General features: G+C 49.2%; 1 protein-coding gene across 2 annotated transcripts; it reads right to left on the bottom strand.

Moving 5' to 3' along the window:
* Positions 1-2,636: 2,636 nt before the first annotated feature.
* Positions 2,637-22,383, bottom strand: XRCC1 (X-ray repair cross complementing 1). Of its 2 annotated transcripts, none has more exons than XM_075277981.1 (18): positions 22,344-22,383; positions 21,806-21,926; positions 21,486-21,578; positions 12,983-13,090; positions 12,387-12,545; positions 9,533-9,607; positions 9,140-9,257; positions 8,926-9,032; positions 8,696-8,813; positions 8,249-8,474; positions 7,939-8,055; positions 7,441-7,537; positions 7,145-7,328; positions 5,490-5,547; positions 5,053-5,189; positions 4,834-4,924; positions 3,441-3,516; positions 2,637-3,358 (listed from the first exon to the last, which is right to left on the bottom strand). In XM_075277981.1, exons 2-18 carry the CDS (start codon positions 21,854-21,856, stop codon positions 3,245-3,247), a joined length of 1,929 nt encoding a protein of 642 aa, XP_075134082.1. In that variant the 5' UTR covers positions 21,857-21,926; positions 22,344-22,383; the 3' UTR covers positions 2,637-3,244. The 2 variants fall into 2 exon arrangements, with proteins under 2 accessions (XP_075134082.1, XP_075134081.1); XM_075277980.1 differs by having other exon boundaries at positions 8,249-8,477.
* Positions 22,384-22,599: the final 216 nt, after the last annotated feature.

Genomic DNA, 22,599 nt, shown 5'->3' on the forward strand with positions numbered 1-22,599 from the left:
TATTTCCCTTGGGGTTCTGTTTGGGTTGAACCGTGGGGTTTCCAGGCTGTTTTAGATCCTGGGTCACCTGATAGTAACCAGCATCACTTGTCCAACTCCATCACCTGTCTCTACTATAAAGGCTGATCTGACAATCCCCATAGTACAGGTAATACCAGCAAGCTCGAGAGAGGAGGCGGAACGACTTGGGTTCCGATTCCAGTCCCAAGACATCAACCCGCCCAGAAACCTGTGGCTCACCCCAAATAGATTCCCTGGAGAATCCCTTTACAATACACAACAACTAGAAGAACGTTAGAGTCATTGATGGTTCTAGGTAAAGCTTCAGGACAGGTGGAAGGAGCCTGAAGATACGGCAGCGACGTACAAGTGTCCGACGTCACCACGTTACATGTAGTTGAGAATTTTGGCTAGATGAATCCGTAACCGCACAGATTCCAAGTACGTCAGTGGGAAAGGACCTTGAGCTGCCGTGTTGTGCACACTCGGCTGACCCTGCCATTGGCACCTAGGCCTGGACCTGAGCAGGAGAGGGCAGAGGACCCGCCATAACCAGAGTGTCTCCTATACAGATCCTTGTACTGATGTATGTTGTGCACACTCGGCTGACCCTGCCATTGGCACCTAGGCCAGGACCAGAGCAGGAGAGGGCAGAGGACCTGCCATAACCAGAGTGTCTCCTATACAGGTCCTTGTACTGATGTATGTTGTGCACACTCGGCTGACCCTGCCATTGGCACCTAGGCCTGGACCTGAGCAGGAGAGGGCAGAGGACCCGCCATAACCAGAGTGTCTCCTATACAGATCCTTGTACTGATGTATGTTGTGCACACTCGGCTGACCCTGCCATTGGCACCTAGGCCTGGACCTGAGCAGGAGAGGGCAGAGGACCCGCCATAACCAGAGTGTCTCCTATACAGATCCTTGTACTGATGTATGTTGTGCACACTCGGCTGACCCTGCCATTGGCACCTAGGCCTGGACCTGAGCAGGAGAGGGCAGAGGACCCGCCCTAACCAGAGTGTCTCCTATACAGATCCTTGTACTGATGTATGTTGTGCACACTCGGCTGACCCTGCCATTGGCACCTAGGCCAGGACCAGAGCAGGAGAGGGCAGAGGACCTGCCATAACCAGAGTGTCTCCTATACAGGTCCTTGTACTGATGTATGTTGTGCACACTCGGCTGACCCTGCCATTGGCGCCTGGACCTGAGCAGGAGAGGACCCGCCGTAACCAGAGTGTCTCCTATACAGGTCCTTGTACTGATGTATGTTGTGCACACTTGGCTGACCCTGCCATTGGCACCTAGGCCTGGACCTGAGCAGGAAAGGGCAAAGGAGCCACCGTAACCAGAGTGTCTCCTATACAGGTCCTTGTACTGATGTATGTTGTGCACACTCGGCTGACCCTGCCATTGGCACCTGGACCTGAGCAGGAGAGGGCAGAGGACCCGCTGTAACCAGAGTGTCTCCTATACAGGTCCTTGTACTGATGTATGTTGTGCACACTCGGCTGACCCTGCCATTGGCGCCTGGACCTGAGCAGGAGAGGACCCGCCATAACCAGAGTGTCCTCCTATACAGGTCCTTGTACTGATGTATGTTGTGCACACATCGGCTGACCCTGCCATTGGCACCTAGGCCTGGACCTGAGCAGGAGAGGGCAAAGGAGCCACCGTAACCAGAGTGTCTCCTATACAGGTCCTTGTACTGATGTATGTTGTGCACACTCGGCTGACCCTGCCATTGGCACCTGGACCTGAGCAGGAGAGGGCAGAGGACCCGCTGTAACCAGAGTGTCTCCTATACAGGTCCTTGTACTGATGTATGTTGTGCACACTCGGCTGACCCTGCCATTGGCACCTAGGCCTGGACCTGAGCAGGAGAGGGCAAAGGAGCCACCGTAACCAGAGTGTCTCCTATACAGGTCCTTGTACTGATGTATGTTGTGCACACTCGGCTGACCCTGCCATTGGCGCCTGGACCTGAGCAGGAGAGGACCCGCCATAACCAGAGTGTCCTCCTATACAGGTCCTTGTACTGATGTATGTTGTGCACACATCGGCTGACCCTGCCATTGGCACCTAGGCCTGGACCTGAGCAGGAGAGGGCAGAGAATCCCCGTAACCAGAGTGTCTCCTATACAGGTCCTTGTACTGATGTATGTTGTGCACACTCGGCTGACCCTGCCATTGGCACCTAGGCCTGGACCTGAGCAGGAGAAGGTAGAGGACCCGCCATAACCAGAGTGTCTCCTATACAGGTCCTTGTAGTGATGTATGTTGTGCACACTCGGCTGACCCTGCCATTGGCGCCTAGGCCTGGATCTGAGCAGGAGAGGGCAGAGGACCCGCCATAACCAGAGTGTCTCCTATACAGGTCCTTGTAGTGATGTATGTTGTGCACACTCGGCTGACCCTGCCATTGGCGCCTGGACCTGAGCAGGAGAGGGCAGAGGACCCACCATAACCAGAGTGTCTCCTATACAGGTCCTTGTACTGATGTATGTTGTGCACACTCGGCACCTCACACGCCGATGAGAAAAACACTGTAGACGACAACGTTAGATTAAAAAATATGATATTTACTACAGTTTAATCTCAATACAAAGAAAACGGCAAAAAATAACGTTACAGACAAACCCCGATCTTACAACGTGCCGACTTAAAGGAAACGTCCAACTTGGCTACAAATTATTTTAGGAACTGCAGATGCAAAACGGAAGATTTCTTTTTTTTTTTTTTTGCAAGCTCATTCACAGAACTGCTTCATCTTATGTCGTAGATGCAAACAAACAATAAAAAATGTGGTGGACAAAGCCCCGAATAGTTCTGTTCTCCCAAAACGGCCACCGCACGTCTACAATGTGTACAGCAGGCAGCCACGGGGTGGACACGCAGCTGACCAGGCCGGAGAGGCCTCCATTCACACAGGGCTGACACGTGACGGTCACCCAAACCCACAAGGACCCTTCATAATGCTGTCAGGCCACACACTCTACAGTAACCAAATATATACACACAATAGCGCCCCCCTCTATAGTGTAATCTGTATAATTGACCTACAAGACACCGACGTAACAGGTCTGAAAGAGGAATAAGCTGCCCTTCTGTCATCTGTGTCTGGAAAAGCTGGGGAAGTCGCTTCCCTTGAGTTGATATTGGTCAATTGGGCTGTCACCCAGCTTTCCTAGAAACAGATTTGTATGGTGGTGGGAATCCTATACACCATGGTCGTTTTCGGCTACGCTAGCGGCACCACGACGTACGGCTGGTGGGGGATACACTTCTGTCTCTCGTTGCAGTTGTAGATCCAACGCGGACGGACAAAGGACAGATGGGCGTTATCATTGAGAGCCTGGGAAGGAGAGGGAAAGATGGCGTCAGAGGTTGGACTCCTACACTGGACTCCTCACAGTGCCCCCCATCCCAGGACTCACCTCCTCAAAGCTGTCGTCCCACTCCTGGGCCGTGATCACGTACTGGACCTTCTCGTTCATATACTCCTCCAGCTCCCTGCAGAGACATGAACACAAGGCGTATACAGCACAGGACACGCAACAAGGCTCCGAACACCTTCATGGACAAAGACGAATACAGCACAGGACACGCAACGAGGCTCCGAACACCTTCATGGACAAAGACGTATCACAAGGTGTATACAGCATAGGACGCGCAACAAGGCTCCGAACAACTTCACGGGCAAAGACGTATACACAAGGCGTATACAGCACAGGACACGCAACGAGGCTCCGAACACCTTCATGGACAAAGACGTATACACAAGGCGTATACAGCACAGGACACGCAACGAAGCTCCGAACACCTTCATGGACAAAGACGTATACACAAGGCGTATACAGCACAGGACGCGCAACGAGGCTCCGAACACATTCACGGACAAAGACGTATACACAAGGCGTATACAGCACAGGACGCGCAACGAGGCTCCGAACACATTCACGGACAAAGACGTATACACAAGGCGTATACAGCACAGGACACGAAACGAGGCTCCGAACACCTTCACGGACAAAGATGTATACACAAGGCGTATACAGCACAGGACACGCAACGAGGCTCCGAACACCTTCACGGACAAAGACATATACACAAGGCATATACAGCACAGGACACACAACGAGGCTCCGAACACCTTCACGGACAAAGATGTATACACAAGGCGTATACAGCACAGGACACGCAACGAGGCTCCGAACACCTTCACGGACAAAGATGTATACACAAGGCGTATACAGCACAGGACACGCAACGAGGCTCCGAACACCTTCACGGACAAAGACATATACACAAGGCGTATACAGCACAGGACACGAAACGAGGCTCCGAACACCTTCACGGACAAAGATGTATACACAAGGCGTATACAGCACAGGACACGCAACGAGGCTCCGAACACCTTCACGGACAAAGACATATACACAAGGCGTATACAGCACAGGACGTGCAACGAGGCTCCGAACACCTTCACGGACAAAGATGTATACACAAGACGTATACAGCACAGGACACAAAACGAGGCTCCGAACACCTTCACGGACAAAGACGCCACCTTGTGTCTTCATGGTAACAGACTACAAACCGACCCTGTGTAGTCGGATGGTGCATACTCCCATAGGGTGGTGCAGACAGATAGAAGGCGGTATGACTGCAGGATCTGACTACGCAGGGCTTGTTTGTAGTCTGTAACCATGGAGACACATAGCACTGAATTGTACTGGTGACAAACTTACAAACTTTTTTTGCATTGAGTCAATGAAGGTCACAGAGACAGGCAGATAAGTAATGGCTGACGCATCCATGAGCACCTACCCGTTAAAGGCGGTGATGTATCTCTGCAGCAGGCGGCGCTCCGTGGAAGGAAACTCCCCGTACAGGAAGAAGTGTTTGCCGATAAATAAATCTGTATGGAGACAATGTATACGGGTGTTATATACAGCGATGCTACACCCCGCCACTGCTCACATGACTCAGTCTCTGCTCGCCCTTGGTTCTCATACACCCCCTGGTTTATCCACACGTCTCGCCCACCTGGAAGTTCAGGGATCGGCAGGCTGACCTCGGGCTCCTCCTCCACATCGGTGTTCTCATCTGTAGAGCCGGCGTAGGGATCATCCCCGGGCGGAGAGCGCTGCTCCTTCTTTGCCGCCTGCTTCTGTTCCTCCATCCTGGGTAATGAGACGATAAAGCAGAAACTAAGGGCACAGTGGAGGTAACAGCGCCACACACAGGACAGGGCACAGGATAGCGTCTGACTACAAACAGCCATACAGTCAGGTGCAGTCAGAGGGGGAGGGGGCAAGGTACATGGAACGCAAATTCAGATGGAAAGATCCATGCAACCTGCACCGTACACACAAGCACCCGGGGAAAGCAGGTAACGCAGCATATTCGGGATCCCTGCAGCCCCCAACCCCCCACCACTGGCAATGAGTGAGTGCACTAATCTGGAAGCTACTGATACTCACTTTCTCAGCTCGTCCTCGGTGTCACCTCCAGAGTCCTCATCGTGGCCCCGGCCTCCACCTGTGAACAGCGATGCAGAATTACAGAGCGATTCATCTGCAGACACTCACCCTCTTCTTCCTCATCCGCAGACACTCACCCTCTTCCTCCTCCTCCGCAGACACTCACCCTCTTCCTCCTCCTCCGCAGACACTCACCCTCTTCCTCCTCCTCCGCAGACACTCACCCTCTTCCTCCTCCTCCGCAGACACTCACCCTCTTCCTCCTCCTCCGCAGACACTCACCCTCTTCCTCCTCCTCCGCAGACACTCACCCTCTTCCTCCTCCTCCGCAGACACTCACCCTCTTCCTCCTCCTCCGCAGACACTCACCCTCTTCTTCCTCATCCGCAGACACTCACCCTCTTCTTCCTCATCCGCAGACATTCACCTTCTTCCTCCTCATCTGCAGACACTCACCGACTTCTTCCTCATCTGCAGACACTCACACTCACTTTCTCCTTCACCGCACTCACCCACTTCCTCCTTTTCTGCAGACACTCACTGACTTCTTCCACATCCGCAGACACTCACCCAACAATTCCTCCTCATGCGCACTCACCCTCTTCCTCCTCCTCTGCAGACACTCACCCTCTTCCTCATCCGCAGACACTCACCCTCTTCCTCCTCAGACACTCACCCTCTTCCTCCTCATCTGCACTCACCCTCTTCCTCATCCGCAGACACTCACCCTCTTCCTCCTCTTCTGCAGACACTCACCCTCTTCCTCCTCATCCGCAGACACTCACCGACTTCTTCCTCATCCGCAGACACTCACCCACCTCCTCCTCATCTGCAGACACTCACCCTCTTCCTCCTCATCTGCAGACACTCACCCTCTTCCTCCTCATCTGCAGACACTCACCCTCTTCCTCCTCATCTGCAGACAGTCACCCACCTCCTCCTCATCTGCAGACACTCACCCTCTTCCTCCTCATCCGCAGACACTCACCCTCTTCCTCCTCATCCGCAGACACTCACCGACTTCTTCCTCATCTGCAGACACTCACCCTCTTCCTCCTCCTCCGCAGACACTCACCCTCTTCCTCCTCCTCCGCAGACACTCACCCTCTTCCTCCTCATCCGCAGACACTCACCCTCTTCCTGCTCATCCGCAGACACTCACCCTCTTCCTCCTCATCCGCAGACACTCACCCTCTTCCTCCTCATCCGCAGACACTCACCCTCTTCCTCCTCCTCCGCAGACACTCACCCTCTTCCTCCTCCTCCGCAGACACTCACCCTCTTCCTCCTCTTCTGCAGACACTCACCCTCTTCCTCCTCATCCGCAGACACTCACCCTCTTCCTCCTCATCCGCAGACACTCACCCTCTTCCTCCTCCTCCGCAGACACTCACCCTCTTCCTCCTCTTCTGCAGACACTCACCCTCTTCCTCCTCATCCGCAGACACTCACCCTCTTCCTCCTCATCCGCAGACACTCACCCTCTTCCTCCTCCTCCGCAGACACTCACCCTCTTCCTCCTCTTCTGCAGACACTCACCCTCTTCCTCCTCATCCGCAGACACTCACCCTCTTCCTCCTCCTCCGCAGACACTCACCCTCTTCCTCCTCATCCGTAGACACTCACAGACTTCCTCCTCCTCCGCAGACACTCACCCACTTCCTCCTCATCCGTAGACCCTCCATACTCGTCCTCATCTTTTGAGGGATTCTCCTTCTTTATGACTCTGGGTTTCTCCTCCTCTTCCTCGCTCTCTTCTTTGACAGCAGTTCTCGCAGGTTTGGCCTTCGCCGGACTTGATGACTGATTCTTGTGGTTCGTCCGCCCGGAGTCAGGATTCTGGAATAGAGACGTGACGTGCTCCTAAGCAGCAGGAAAGAAGAACTCCTCCTCCTCTTATCTGCTACTACTTCCCCGCAGCAGCCATGTACTGCGACACCCGTGTACTTACCGCTCTGTGTGTCGGAGCTTTGTGTCGGGGCGGCGAGTCCTCCTCACTGTCGTCGTCGTCCTCTTCACTGCTGCTGTCACCTCCATCCATCAAATATCTGTGAAGAGAGAAAGCCCCAAACATGGCGGTGAGACCATCGGGAGATCACGGGGTGAAGACCATGGCGCTTCTGACTATACGACTACAGAGGTCTCTGCTCCGCTCCTGACAGGTTGTCAAAGGGGCGTGTCTGGTACGGTCAGCTCTGATTGGACAGTGTAAGACTTTGCATAGACCAGATATCAGTCTATCATACACTACATAATACACCAGTATCCAGTGAGCTCCCCCTAGAGGCGGCGGCAGGAAGAAGAATGGTAACTTCTACCTCTATGTCAATGCAGGAGATTTGGAACAGTGTGTCAGGAAAACAGATCCCTGACCCCTATACAACCCTATTGGGAAACCAGCCCAGAATGTAACGCGACGTAATGATAAAGGGGCGATCACATGACTTACTTCTTGTACGGCAGCCGCTGCTTCTTCCGGTGACAGTCCAGGATCCACTCCTTCCGAACGATAATCCCCCCCGCGGCTTTCACCTGACTGTATTTAGGGGTATTGGCAAAGGCACAGCTAAAATAAATAAATAAATCACATGGGTTACATTCCTTTAAGCCCCACCCCCTTGGATGGCTCATGAGGACAGGAAGTCCCCACAGCTGGTAAGCTACACCCTTCAGGACAACTTCCTGTTACTCGTTAGGGCCGCCCCCTTCAAGGATGAACCATTGACTGTGATGGGGGAGGAAGAGCACAGGTTACATACATGAGGTGGGTGCTGTCCGGGGTCCAGTCCGGTCGGTATTTGGCCCCCATCTCCAGAGCTTTATCCCTGAGGTCAGATCGGAATGGATTCTGGAAACCGCTCAGCACAAAGACGGTCCCTTGTAAGATGCGATTCATCTCTACGGGCTGGGAGCTGGGGGGCGGCTTCTTTTGAGGGGGTTTCTCTGCTGGCGTGGTTTTCTTTACAGAAGGTGCGGGCTGAGGCTCTGCTAAAACGACAGACACGAGATAAGAAAAAATATGGCCGCCTCCTTCTAGCTACAGCGCCACACCTGTCTATCTGGTTGTGTCTGGTATTACAGCTTAGCTGGAGTGAACAGGACTGAGCTGCAATACCACAGTGAACCTGCAGACGGTGGTGGCGCTGCTCAGAGATGACATTGTTGTGGCTGGTCGTGTAATACTCATTGGAGTGCCCGGACGTTACCTTTCATTTTTTTGGCTGGGGGTTGCGAGTTGCTCTCCTTGGAGGGGGACACCTTGCTGGGTGGGTGACTTGAGGACTCTTTTTTGAACTCGAACTTTCGTTTGCCAGAAGATGGATCCTAAAAGTGAGAGAAGTAAGAGAGAGACGCCTGCTGCATTATCCGCCGCCACTGCGGTACGCGTGGGTCACGTCGTATGGACGGGTCCTATAGAGATGACTATGGCGGTTACCTTTGGCGCTGTGCTGCTCGGTGGCGTCTTAGTGACCGGTTTTTCAGGGTTGGCGTCTGTGGAGCTGGTCCCTTGTAATGCCGCCGCTGCGTAGCTGGTCTGTGGGACTGCAATACAAGAGACATTTACGACCAGCACCCTCCCCGCCGCGAGGTTCGCCGGCTACTAGTCCCATCGTCCACCCCGGACACAGACATAAACCCCGGACACTTACCTTTTGGGGGAGTCATTTCAGATTTGCTTGTGCGATTGAAGAACAGACTCCCCGGCCGCATGGAGGGCGACGCGCTCTCCTCATCCTTCACCTTGAACTGACCCAGCTTGGTGACCTTCTGGACCCAAAAAATGTAAAAGCCAAGAATAAATAGAAGGTTCTAGGGCGGACAAAGAGGCAGCGGCGCCCCCGGTGGTGACATTAGTCAGTGGCAGAGCTGATGGCAGCTCCACCCTATGGCGGGGGGGACTTGGCATGAGCTCTATTTACTACATGGGGCTCACAGACCGCTCTGTAGCGGTTACAGTGCAGGGTCCTGGCGGTCTGTGACACCGGGTGCGGTCCTGAAGAGAAGCCGGACAGACCGGGGGACAGATTGTGACGGGGACTTACCGGTGAAGATGGCGGCGGATCGTCCTTGTCTGGAGGAGAGTGGAAACGGATGAAGGAAAGTCCATAGGCCAGATTCTGAAGGAAGAGAAGTCACAGCTCAGGTGTATACAGTGTCACCTCACACAGACAGCAGTGTCACACTGTGTACATGGCGGTGGTATATTATGTATACAGCAGTGTCACACTGTACATGGCGGTGGTATATTATGTATACAGCAGTGTCACACTGTACATGGCGGTGGTATAATTATGTATACAGCAGTGTCACACTGTACATGGCGGTGGTATATTATGTATACAGCAGTGTCACACTGTACATGGCGGTGGTATATTATGTATACAGCAGTCACACTGTACATGGCGGAGGTATATTATGTATACAGCAGTGTCACACTGTACATGGCGGTGGTATATTATGTATACAGCAGTGTCACACTGTACACGGCGGTGGTATATTATGTATACAGCAGTGTCACACTGTACATGGCGGTGGTATATTATGTATACAGCAGTGTCACACTGTACATGGCGGTGGTATATTATGTATACAGCAGTGTCACACTGTACATGGCAGGGTATATTATGTATACAGCAGTGTCACACTGTACATGGCGGTGGTATATTATGTATACAGCAGTGTCACACTGTACACGGCGGTGGTATATTATGTATACAGCAGTGTCACACTGTACACGGCGGTGGTATATTATGTATACAGCAGTGTCACACTGTACATGGCGGTGGTATATTATGTATACAGCAGTGTCACACTGTACATGGCGGTGGTATATTATGTATACAGCAGTGTCACACTGTACATGGCGGAGGTATATTATGTATACAGCAGTGTCACACTGTACATGGCGGTGATATATTATGTATACAGCAGTGTCACACTGTACATGGCGGTGATATATTATGTATACAGCAGTGTCACACTGTACATGGCGGTGATATATTATGTATACAGCAGTGTCACACTGTACATGGCGGTGGTATATTATGTATACAGCAGTGTCACACTGTACATGGCGGTGATATATTATGTATACAGCAGTGTCACACTGTACATGGCGGTGGTATATTATGTATACAGCAGTGTCACACTGTACATGGCAGGGTATATTATGTATACAGCAGTGTCACACTGTACATGGCGGTGGTATATTATGTATACAGCAGTGTCACACTGTACATGGCGGTGGTATATTATGTATACAGCAGTGTCACACTGTACATGGCAGGGTATATTATGTATACAGCAGTGTCACACTGTACATGGCAGGGTATATTATGTATACAGCAGTGTCACACTGTACATGGCGGTGATATATTATGTATACAGCAGTGTCACACTGTACATGGCGGTGGTATATTATGTATACAGCAGTGTCACACTGTACATGGCGGTGGTATATTATGTATACAGCAGTGTCACACTGTACATGGCGGTGGTATATTATGTATACAGCAGTGTCACACTACATGGCGGTGGTATATTATGTATACAGCAGTGTCACACTGTACATGGCGGTGGTATATTATGTATACAGCAGTGTCACACTGTACATGGCAGGGTATATTATGTATACAGCAGTGTCACACTGTACATGGCGGTGGTATATTATGTATACAGCAGTGTCACACTGTACATGGCAGGGTATATTATGTATACAGCAGTGTCACACTGTACATGGCGGTGGTATATTATGTATACAGCAGTGTCACACTGTACACGGCGGTGGTATATTATGTATACAGCAGTGTCACACTGTACACGGCGGTGGTATATTATGTATACAGCAGTGTCACACTGTACACGGCGGTGGTATATTATGTATACAGCAGTGTCACACTGTACACGGCGGTGGTATATTATGTATACAGCAGTGTCACACTGTACATGGCGGTGGTATATTATGTATACAGCAGTGTCACACTGTACATGGCGGTGGTATATTATGTATACAGCAGTGTCACACTACATGGCGGTGGTATATTATGTATACAGCAGTGTCACACTGTACATGGCGGTGGTATATTATGTATACAGCAGTGTCACACTGTACATGGCAGGGTATATTATGTATACAGCAGTGTCACACTGTACATGGCGGTGGTATATTATGTATACAGCAGTGTCACACTGTACATGGCGGTGGTATATTATGTATACAGCAGTGTCACACTGTACATGGCGGTGATATATTATGTATACAGCAGTGTCACACTGTACATGGCGGTGGTATATTATGTATACAGCAGTGTCACACTGTACATGGCGGTGGTATATTATGTATACAGCAGTGTCACACTACATGGCGGTGGTATATTATGTATACAGCAGTGTCACACTGTACATGGCAGGGTATATTATGTATACAGCAGTGTCACACTGTACATGGCAGGGTATATTATGTATACAGCAGTGTCACACTGTACATGGCGGTGGTATATTATGTATACAGCAGTGTCACACTGTACATGGCAGGGTATATTATGTATACAGCAGTGTCACACTGTACATGGCGGTGGTATATTATGTATACAGCAGTGTCACACTGTACATGGCGGTGGTATATTATGTATACAGCAGTGTCACACTGTACATGGCGGTGATATATTATGTATACAGCAGTGTCACACTGTACATGGCGGTGGTATATTATGTATACAGCAGTGTCACACTGTACATGGCGGTGGTATATTATGTATACAGCAGTGTCACACTGTACATGGCGGTGATATATTATGTATACAGCAGTGTCACACTGTACATGGCGGTGGTATATTATGTATACAGTGCCACATTATATATACTGTACCGCAGGGTTACAATGTATACGCCTCTTACCTTGGTATACGGCTGTGTACACACAATCTTCACCCTGTCCCACTTCTTCTCAGCTGCCGCCTTCACCAGCTTGTCTGGCCCAAACATGCGGGTGCGGTTCAGGTTGCTGCCGTTCTTGCTCTCGCTGGGTGACATAAATGACGACATTCCCAGGATAACCTGATACAGGACAGTAAAAGCTTCAATGTACAGAATGACTTGGGGATTGATGTGAGGCCTCTGTATAACACCACAGGGGGTCCTGGTGACACCACCCAGATCCCCTCCAGCAATACCTGGTCACACACTGTGAGCCTCACCGAAACGTTATTACTGACACCCACAGACCTAAGGACATGTTCACACCTGTGGTAAATCCATTGTCACTAGGATTTCTGAAGGTTTGTTACAATCGTATCCAGTCTAGACAATCTCTGGGAGTTTTACCACTTAGACTCCAGACTGATACATTTTAGGTGCACTGATACATTGTAACAACATCAGAACAGGGGGCGGAGAATATCACATCTCTCACACCTTCCATTAGATACAGCTTTCAGGGTGTACGCAGTATAAAGTCCCCGCTGTCCCCCTGACCACCCCACACCCGTCCTCACCTCATACTCCTGCTCGCTGACAGATGTGGAATGGCCGACCAGAACCTCCACAAAGGCCGAACCTTCATTGCCGATGTCGATGCTGTGGAGCTGCTCCTCCTTCTCAAACTGAGGAGACCACAAGGAGAAGATTCACTGGACTGCAGGGGGTTAAACAGCAGAGCATACAAAGAACATACAGCAGACACGTGTACACATCACAGCCCTGTATATAGGACATACAGAGAACATACAGCAGACACGTGTACACGTCACAGCCCTGTATATAGGACATATAGAGAACATACAGCAGACACGTGTACACATCACAGCCCTGTATATAGGACATACAGAGAACATACAGCAGACACGTGTACACACCACAGCCCTGTATATAGGACATACAGCAGACACGTGTACACACCACAGCCCTGTATATAGGACATACAGAGAACATACAGCAGACACGTGTACACATCACAGCCCTGTATATAGGACATACAGCAGACACGTGTACACACCACAGCCCTGTATATAGGACATACAGAGAACATACAGCAGACACGTGTACACATCACAGCCCTGTATATAGGACATATAGAGAACATACAGCAGACACGTGTACACATCACAGCCCTGTATATAGGACATACAGAGAACATACAGCAGACACGTGTACACATCACAGCCCTGTATATAGGACATATAGAGAACATACAGCAGACACGTGTACACATCACAGCCCTGTATATAGGACATACAGAGAACATACAGCAGACACGTGTACACATCACAGCCCTGTATATAGGACATACAGCAGACACGTGTACACACCACAGCCCTGTATATAGGACATACAGAGAACATACAGCAGACACGTGTACACATCACAGCCCTGTATATAGGACATACAGCAGACACGTGTACACACCACAGCCCTGTATATAGGACATACAGAGAACATACAGCAGACACGTGTACACATCACAGCCCTGTATATAGGACATACAGAGAACATACAGCAGACACGTGTACACATCACAGCACTGTATATAGGACATACAGCAGACACGTGTACACACCACAGCCCTGTATATAGGACATACAGAGAACATACAGAAGACACATGTACACATCACAGCCCTGTATATAGGACATACAGCAGACACGTGTACACACCACAGCCCTGTATATAGGACATACAGAGAACATACAGCAGACACGTGTACACGCCACAGCCCTGTATATAGGACATACAGCAGACACGTGTACACACCACAGCCCTGTATATAGGACATACAGAGAACATACAGCAGACACGTGTACACACCACAGCCCTGTATATAGGACATACAGAGAACATACAGCAGACACGTGTACACATCACAGCCCTGTATATAGGACATACAGAGAACATACAGCAGACATGTGTACACGTCACAGCCCTGTATATAGGACATACAGAGAACATACAGCAGACACGTGTACACGCCACAGCCCTGTATATAGGACATACAGAGAACATACAGCAGACACGTGTACACATCACAGCCCTGTATATAGGACATATAGAGAACATACAGCAGACACGTGTACACATCACAGCCCTGTATATAGGACATACAGAGAACATACAGCAGACACGTGTACACATCACAGCCCTGTATATAGGACATACAGAGAACATACAGCAGACACGTGTACACATCACAGCCCTGTATATAGGACATAAAGAGAACATACAGCAGACACGTGTACACATCACAGCCCTGTATATAGGACATACAGAGAACATACAGCAGACACGTGTACACATCACAGCCCTGTATATAGGACATATAGAGAACATACAGCAGACACGTGTACACATCACAGCCCTGTATATAGGACATAAAGAGAACATACAGCAGACACGTGTACACATCACAGCCCTGTATATAGGACATACAGAGAACATACAGCAGACACGTGTACACATCACAGCCCTGTATATAGGACATACAGCAGACACGTGTACACACCACAGCCCTGTATATAGGACATACAGCAGACACGTGTACACACCACAGCCCTGTATATAGGACATACAGAGAACATACAGCAGACAGGTGTACACATCACAGTCCTGTATATAGGACATACAGAGAACATACAGCAGACACGTGTACACGTCACAGCCCTGTATATAGGACATACAGCAGACACGTGTACACATCACAGCCCTGTATATAGGACATACAGAGAACATACAGCAGACACGTGTACACACCACAGCCCTGTATATAGGACATACAGAGAACATACAGCAGACACGTGTACACACCATAGCCCTGTATATAGGACATACAGAGAACATACAGCAGACAGGTGTACACATCACAGTCCTGTATATAGGACATACAGAGAACATACAGCAGACACGTGTACACGTCACAGCCCTGTATATAGGACATACAGAGAACATACAGCAGACACGTGTACACGTCACAGCCCTGTATATAGGACATACAGAGAACATACAGCAGACACGTGTACACGTCACAGCCCTGTATATAGGACATACAGAGAACATACAGCAGACACGTGTACACATCACAGCCCTGTATATAGGACATACAGCAGACACGTGTACACACCACAGCCCTGTATATAGGACATACAGAGAACATACAGCAGACACGTGTACTCGCCACAGCCCTGTATATAGGACATACAGAGAACATACAGCAGACACGTGTACACACCACAGCCCTGTATATAGGACATACAGAGAACATACAGCAGACACGTGTACACATCACAGCCCTGTATATAGGACATACAGAGAACATACAGCAGACACGTGTACACACCACAGCCCTGTATATAGGACATATAGAGAACATACAGCAGACACGTGTACACACCACAGCCCTGTATATAGGACATACAGAGAACATACAGCAGACACGTGTACACGTCACAGCCCTGTATATAGGACATACAGAGAACATACAGCAGACACGTGTACACATCACAGCCCTGTATATAGGACATAAAGAGAACATACAGCAGACACGTGTACACATCACAGCCCTGTATATAGGACATACAGAGAACATACAGCAGACACGTGTACACATCACAGCCCTGTATATAGGACATACAGCAGACACGTGTACACACCACAGCCCTGTATATAGGACATACAGCAGACACGTGTACACACCACAGCCCTGTATATAGGACATACAGAGAACATACAGCAGACAGGTGTACACATCACAGTCCTGTATATAGGACATACAGAGAACATACAGCAGACACGTGTACACGTCACAGCCCTGTATATAGGACATACAGAGAACATACAGCAGACACGTGTACACATCACAGCCCTGTATATAGGACATACAGAGAACACACAGCAGACATGTGTACACATCACAGTCCTGTATATAGGACATACAGAGAACATACAGCAGACACATGTACACACCATAGCCCTGTATATAGGACATACAGCAGACACGTGTACACACCACAGCCCTGTATATAGGACATACAGAGAACATACAGCAGACAGGTGTACACATCACAGTCCTGTATATAGGACATACAGAGAACATACAGCAGACACGTGTACACGTCACAGCCCTGTATATAGGACATACAGCAGACACGTGTACACATCACAGCCCTGTATATAGGACATACAGAGAACATACAGCAGACACGTGTACACACCACAGCCCTGTATATAGGACATACAGAGAACATACAGCAGACACATGTACACACCATAGCCCTGTATATAGGACATACAGAGAACATACAGCAGACACGTGTACACATCACAGTCCTGTATATAGGACATACAGAGAACATACAGCAGACACGTGTACACGTCACAGCCCTGTATATAGGACATACAGAGAACATACAGCAGACACGTGTACACGTCACAGCCCTGTATATAGGACATACAGAGAACATACAGCAGACACGTGTACACGTCACAGCCCTGTATATAGGACATACAGAGAACATACAGCAGACACGTGTACACATCACAGCCCTGTATATAGGACATACAGCAGACACGTGTACACACCACAGCCCTGTATATAGGACATACAGAGAACATACAGCAGACACGTGTACACATCACAGCCCTGTATATAGGACATACAGCAGACACGTGTACACACCACAGCCCTGTATATAGGACATACAGAGAACATACAGCAGACACGTGTACTCGCCACAGCCCTGTATATAGGACATACAGAGAACATACAGCAGACACGTGTACACACCACAGCCCTGTATATAGGACATACAGAGAACATACAGCAGACACGTGTACACATCACAGCCCTGTATATAGGACATACAGCAGACACGTGTACACACCACAGCCCTGTATATAGGACATACAGAGAACATACAGCAGACACGTGTACACACCACAGCCCTGTATATAGGACATACAGAGAACATACAGCAGACACGTGTACACACCACAGCCCTGTATATAGGACATACAGAGAACATACAGCAGACACATGTACACACCATAGCCCTGTATATAGGACATACAGAGAACATACAGCAGACACGTGTACACGTCACAGCCCTGTATATAGGACATACAGAGAACATACAGCAGACACGTGTACACGCCACAGCCCTGTATATAGGACATACAGCAGACACGTGTACACGTCACAGCCCTGTATATAGGACATACAGAGAACATACAGCAGACAGGTGTACACATCACAGTCCTGTATATAGGACATACAGAGAACATACAGCAGACACGTGTACACGTCACAGCCCTGTATATAGGACATACAGAGAACATACAGCAGACACGTGTACACGTCACAGCCCTGTATATAGGACATACAGAGAACATACAGCAGACACGTGTACACGCCACAGCCCTGTATATAGGACATACAGCAGACACGTGTACACACCACAGCCCTGTATATAGGACATACAGAGAACATACAGCAGACACGTGTACACACCACAGCCCTGTATATAGGACATACAGAGAACATACAGCAGACACGTGTACACACCACAGCCCTGTATATAGGACATACAGAGAACATACAGCAGACACATGTACACACCATAGCCCTGTATATAGGACATACAGAGAACATACAGCAGACACGTGTACACGTCACAGCCCTGTATATAGGACATACAGAGAACATACAGCAGACACGTGTACACGCCACAGCCCTGTATATAGGACATACAGAGAACATACAGCAGACACGTGTACACACCACAGCCCTGTATATAGGACATATAGAGAACATACAGCAGACACGTGTACACACCACAGCCCTGTATATAGGACATATAGAGAACATACAGCAGACACGTGTACACACCACAGCCCTGTATATAGGACATACAGAGAACATACAGCAGACACGTGTACACACCACAGCCCTGTATATAGGACATACAGCAGACACGTGTACACGTCACAGCCCTGTATATAGGACATACAGAGAACATACAGCAGATACGTGTACACGTCACAGCCCTGTATATAGGACATACAGAGAACATACAGCAGACACGTGTACACGTCACAGCCCTGTATATAGGACATACAGAGAACATACAGCAGACACGTGTACACGCCACAGCCCTGTATATAGGACATACAGAGAACACACAGCAGACACGTGTACACATCACAGCCCTGTATATAGGACATACAGAGAACATACAGCAGACACGTGTACACACCATAGCCCTGTATATAGGACATACAGAGAACATACAGCAGACACGTGTACACATCACAGCCCTGTATATAGGACATACAGAGAACATACAGCAGACACGTGTACACATCACAGCCCTGTATATAGGACATACAGAGAACATACAGCAGACACGTGTACACGTCACAGCCCTGTATATAGGACATACAGAGAACATACAGCAGACACGTGTACACATCACAGCCCTGTATATAGGACATACAGAGAACATACAGCAGACATGTGCACACATCACAGCCCTGTATATAGGACATATAGAGAACATACAGCAGACACGTGTACACATCACAGCCCTGTATATAGGACATATAGAGAACATACAGCAGACACGTGTACACGTCACAGCCCTGTATATAGGACATATAGAGAACATACAGCAGACATGTGCACACATCACAGCCCTGTACATAGGACATATAGAGAACATACAGCAGACACGTGTACTCGCCACAGCCCTGTATATAGGACATACAGCAGACACGTGTACACATCACAGCCCTGTATATAGGACATATAGAGAACATACAGCAGACACGTGTACACGCCACAGCCCTGTATATAGAACATACAGCAGACACGTGTACACATCACAGCCCTGTATATAGGACATACAGAGAACATACAGCAGACACGTGTACACATCACAGCCCTGTATATAGGACATACAGAGAACATACAGCAGACACGTGTACACGTCACAGCCCTGTATATAGGACATACAGAGAACATACAGCAGACACGTGTACACGTCACAGCCCTGTATATAGGACATATAGAGAACATACAGCAGACACGTGTACACATCACAGCCCTGTATATAGGACATACAGCAGACACGTGTACACACCACAGCCCTGTATATAGGACATACAGAGAACATACAGCAGACACATGTACACATCACAGCCCTGTATATAGGACATACAGCAGACACGTGTACACATCACAGCCCTGTATATAGGACATACAGAGAACATACAGCAGACACGTGTACACATCACAGCCCTGTATATAGGACATACAGCAGACACGTGTACACACCACAGCCCTGTATATAGGACATACAGAGAACATACAGCAGACACGTGTACACGCCACAGCCCTGTATATAGGACATACAGAGAACATACAGCAGACACGTGTACACGTCACAGCCCTGTATATAGGACATACAGAGAACATACAGCAGACACGTGTACACGTCACAGCCCTGTATATAGGACATACAGAGAACATACAGCAGACACGTGTACACGTCACAGCCCTGTATATAGGACATACAGAGAACATACAGCAGACACGTGTACACACCACAGCCCTGTATATAGGACATACAGAGAACATACAGCAGACACGTGTACACGCCACAGCCCTGTATATAGGACATACAGCAGACACGTGTACACACCACAGCCCTGTATATAGGACATACAGAGAACATACAGCAGACAGGTGTACACATCACAGTCCTGTATATAGGACATACAGAGAACATACAGCAGACACGTGTACACGTCACAGCCCTGTATATAGGACATACAGAGAACATACAGCAGACACGTGTACACGTCACAGCCCTGTATATAGGACATACAGAGAACATACAGCAGACAGGTGTACACACCACAGCCCTGTATATAGGACATACAGCAGACACGTGTACACATCACAGTCCTGTATATAGGACATACAGAGAACATACAGCAGACACGTGTACACATCACAGCCCTGTATATAGGACATACAGCAGACACGTGTACACACCACAGCCCTGTATATAGGACATACAGAGAACATACAGCAGACACGTGTACACACCATAGCCCTGTATATAGGACATACAGAGAACATACAGCAGACAGGTGTACACATCACAGTCCTGTATATAGGACATACAGAGAACATACAGCAGACACGTGTACACGTCACAGCCCTGTATATAGGACATACAGAGAACATACAGCAGACACGTGTACACGTCACAGCCCTGTATATAGGACATACAGAGAACATACAGCAGACACGTGTACACGTCACAGCCCTGTATATAGGACATACAGAGAACATACAGCAGACACGTGTACACATCACAGCCCTGTATATAGGACATACAGCAGACACGTGTACACATCACAGACCTGTATATAGGACATATAGAGAACATACAGCAGACACGTGTACACACCACAGCCCTGTATATAGGACATACAGAGAACATACAGCAGACACGTGTACACATCACAGACCTGTATATAGGACATATAGAGAACATACAGCAGACACGTGTACACACCACAGCCCTGTATATAGGACATACAGAGAACATACAGCAGACACGTGTACACGTCACAGCCCTGTATATAGGACATACAGAGAACATACAGCAGACACGTGTACACATCACAGCCCTGTATATAGGACATACAGAGAACATACAGCAGACACGTGTACACACCACAGCCCTGTATATAGGACATACAGAGAACATACAGCAGACACGTGTACACATCACAGCCCTGTATATAGGACATATAGAGAACATACAGCAGACACGTGTACACATCACAGCCCTGTATATAGGACATATAGAGAACATACAGCAGACACGTGTACACGTATTCGTATATTGTATTATCCAGGCTGCTGTTACACACAGAATTTCCCCCCTGTGGGACTAGTAAAGGATTATCTTATCTTATCTTACACGTCTGTATTCACACCTGTAATATGACGGAGATCTGCTTCTCTCCAGCTTGCTTTGCTTTCCATTTGCGGTAAGTGTCCGGCCTCAGGAGATTCTCCGCCGTGTGAGTCTAGAAGAAGGAACATAGAGATGCCAGCCATCAGTAAGACCCTCGCCCACAGACGCCACACGCACACTTGGCTGAGTGCAGGATTACCTCACACTGTGCAGCCTCAGCCAGGAGATGTAATACCAGACACTGCCTGTACACAAGGGAGGCGCTATGTCTGGTAACGCACCTCAGTGTAGTGCAGGGGGTCCCATCACTTACATCTGGGCACACATGACGGTACTCACCGTGTCGGCGCTGCTACATGACACCACGTGTTTCAGTTTGATCTCCGGCATCTTCCCTGCGGTCCGAGGATGCGCAGCGACCAGGGAGTGACTCAGTGACGCGATCTCCTGGACATGCCCGCTGCAGAGAGCACAAGACAATACGTTCAGTGTTTTATAAATAAAGCTTATTGAAGCGAGCCGTGAACGTTTACGCAATATCGTCTCTGAACGGCGTTTGTGTCCGTAAATATAAACGCATCGGACAAGAAGCCGAGCCGGCCCCCTCCTCAGATATCACTGACACCCCCGGCCTGTAAATAAGGGCGTCATACACCGGCAGTCATGTGACACGGTAAGGTGAACGCCAATGGCTGGACGTGACGGTAATAGCGTTACCTCTGACACCGCCACTTCCCAGTAATCCGTCCTATATAGTGTTAGTCCCCTGTATACTGGCTGAGCTCTGCAATAACAGCCCACCGTGCACATTGTGCGCTAACGCTGAAAACCGCAGACACATACATAAATACACACAATACACACACGGATAGCATACATGCGATTGTGAGACCTCGACCAAACCTCCCGCCCCGGAAGTGATGCCTCTCCAGCTGTACAACGCGCACCGGAAGTAGGCCGCGGCCATTTTCACATAACCGGAAGTGTAGCGGCAGCCATCTTTGTGCCTCCGGAAGCGTCCTGTGACTGAGCAGGGATATCGGCCATCTTTGTACACCCTAACTGTCCAGGAACACGTAGAAATGAAGAGTCAGGAGGGGGGGGGGGAAGAACCGGAAGTGACGGACACTATT

This window comes from Leptodactylus fuscus, chromosome 6 (genome assembly GCF_031893055.1).
Source record: "Leptodactylus fuscus isolate aLepFus1 chromosome 6, aLepFus1.hap2, whole genome shotgun sequence".
Classification (NCBI taxonomy): domain Eukaryota; kingdom Metazoa; phylum Chordata; class Amphibia; order Anura; family Leptodactylidae; genus Leptodactylus; species Leptodactylus fuscus.

Excerpts from the sequence above, each read along its gene's own strand:
- XRCC1 (XM_075277980.1), bottom strand. The coding sequence starts at position 21,856 with ATGCCGGAGATCAAACTGAAACACGTGGTGTCATGTAGCAGCGCCGAC. Across the intron at positions 9,033-9,139 it reads TGAAATGACTCCCCCAAAAG|TCCCACAGACCAGCTACGCA; the intron begins GTAAGTGTCCGG and ends CTTGTATTGCAG. Across the intron at positions 8,478-8,695 it reads CCCAGCCAAAAAAATGAAAG|CAGAGCCTCAGCCCGCACCT; the intron begins GTAACGTCCGGG and ends CTGTCGTTTTAG.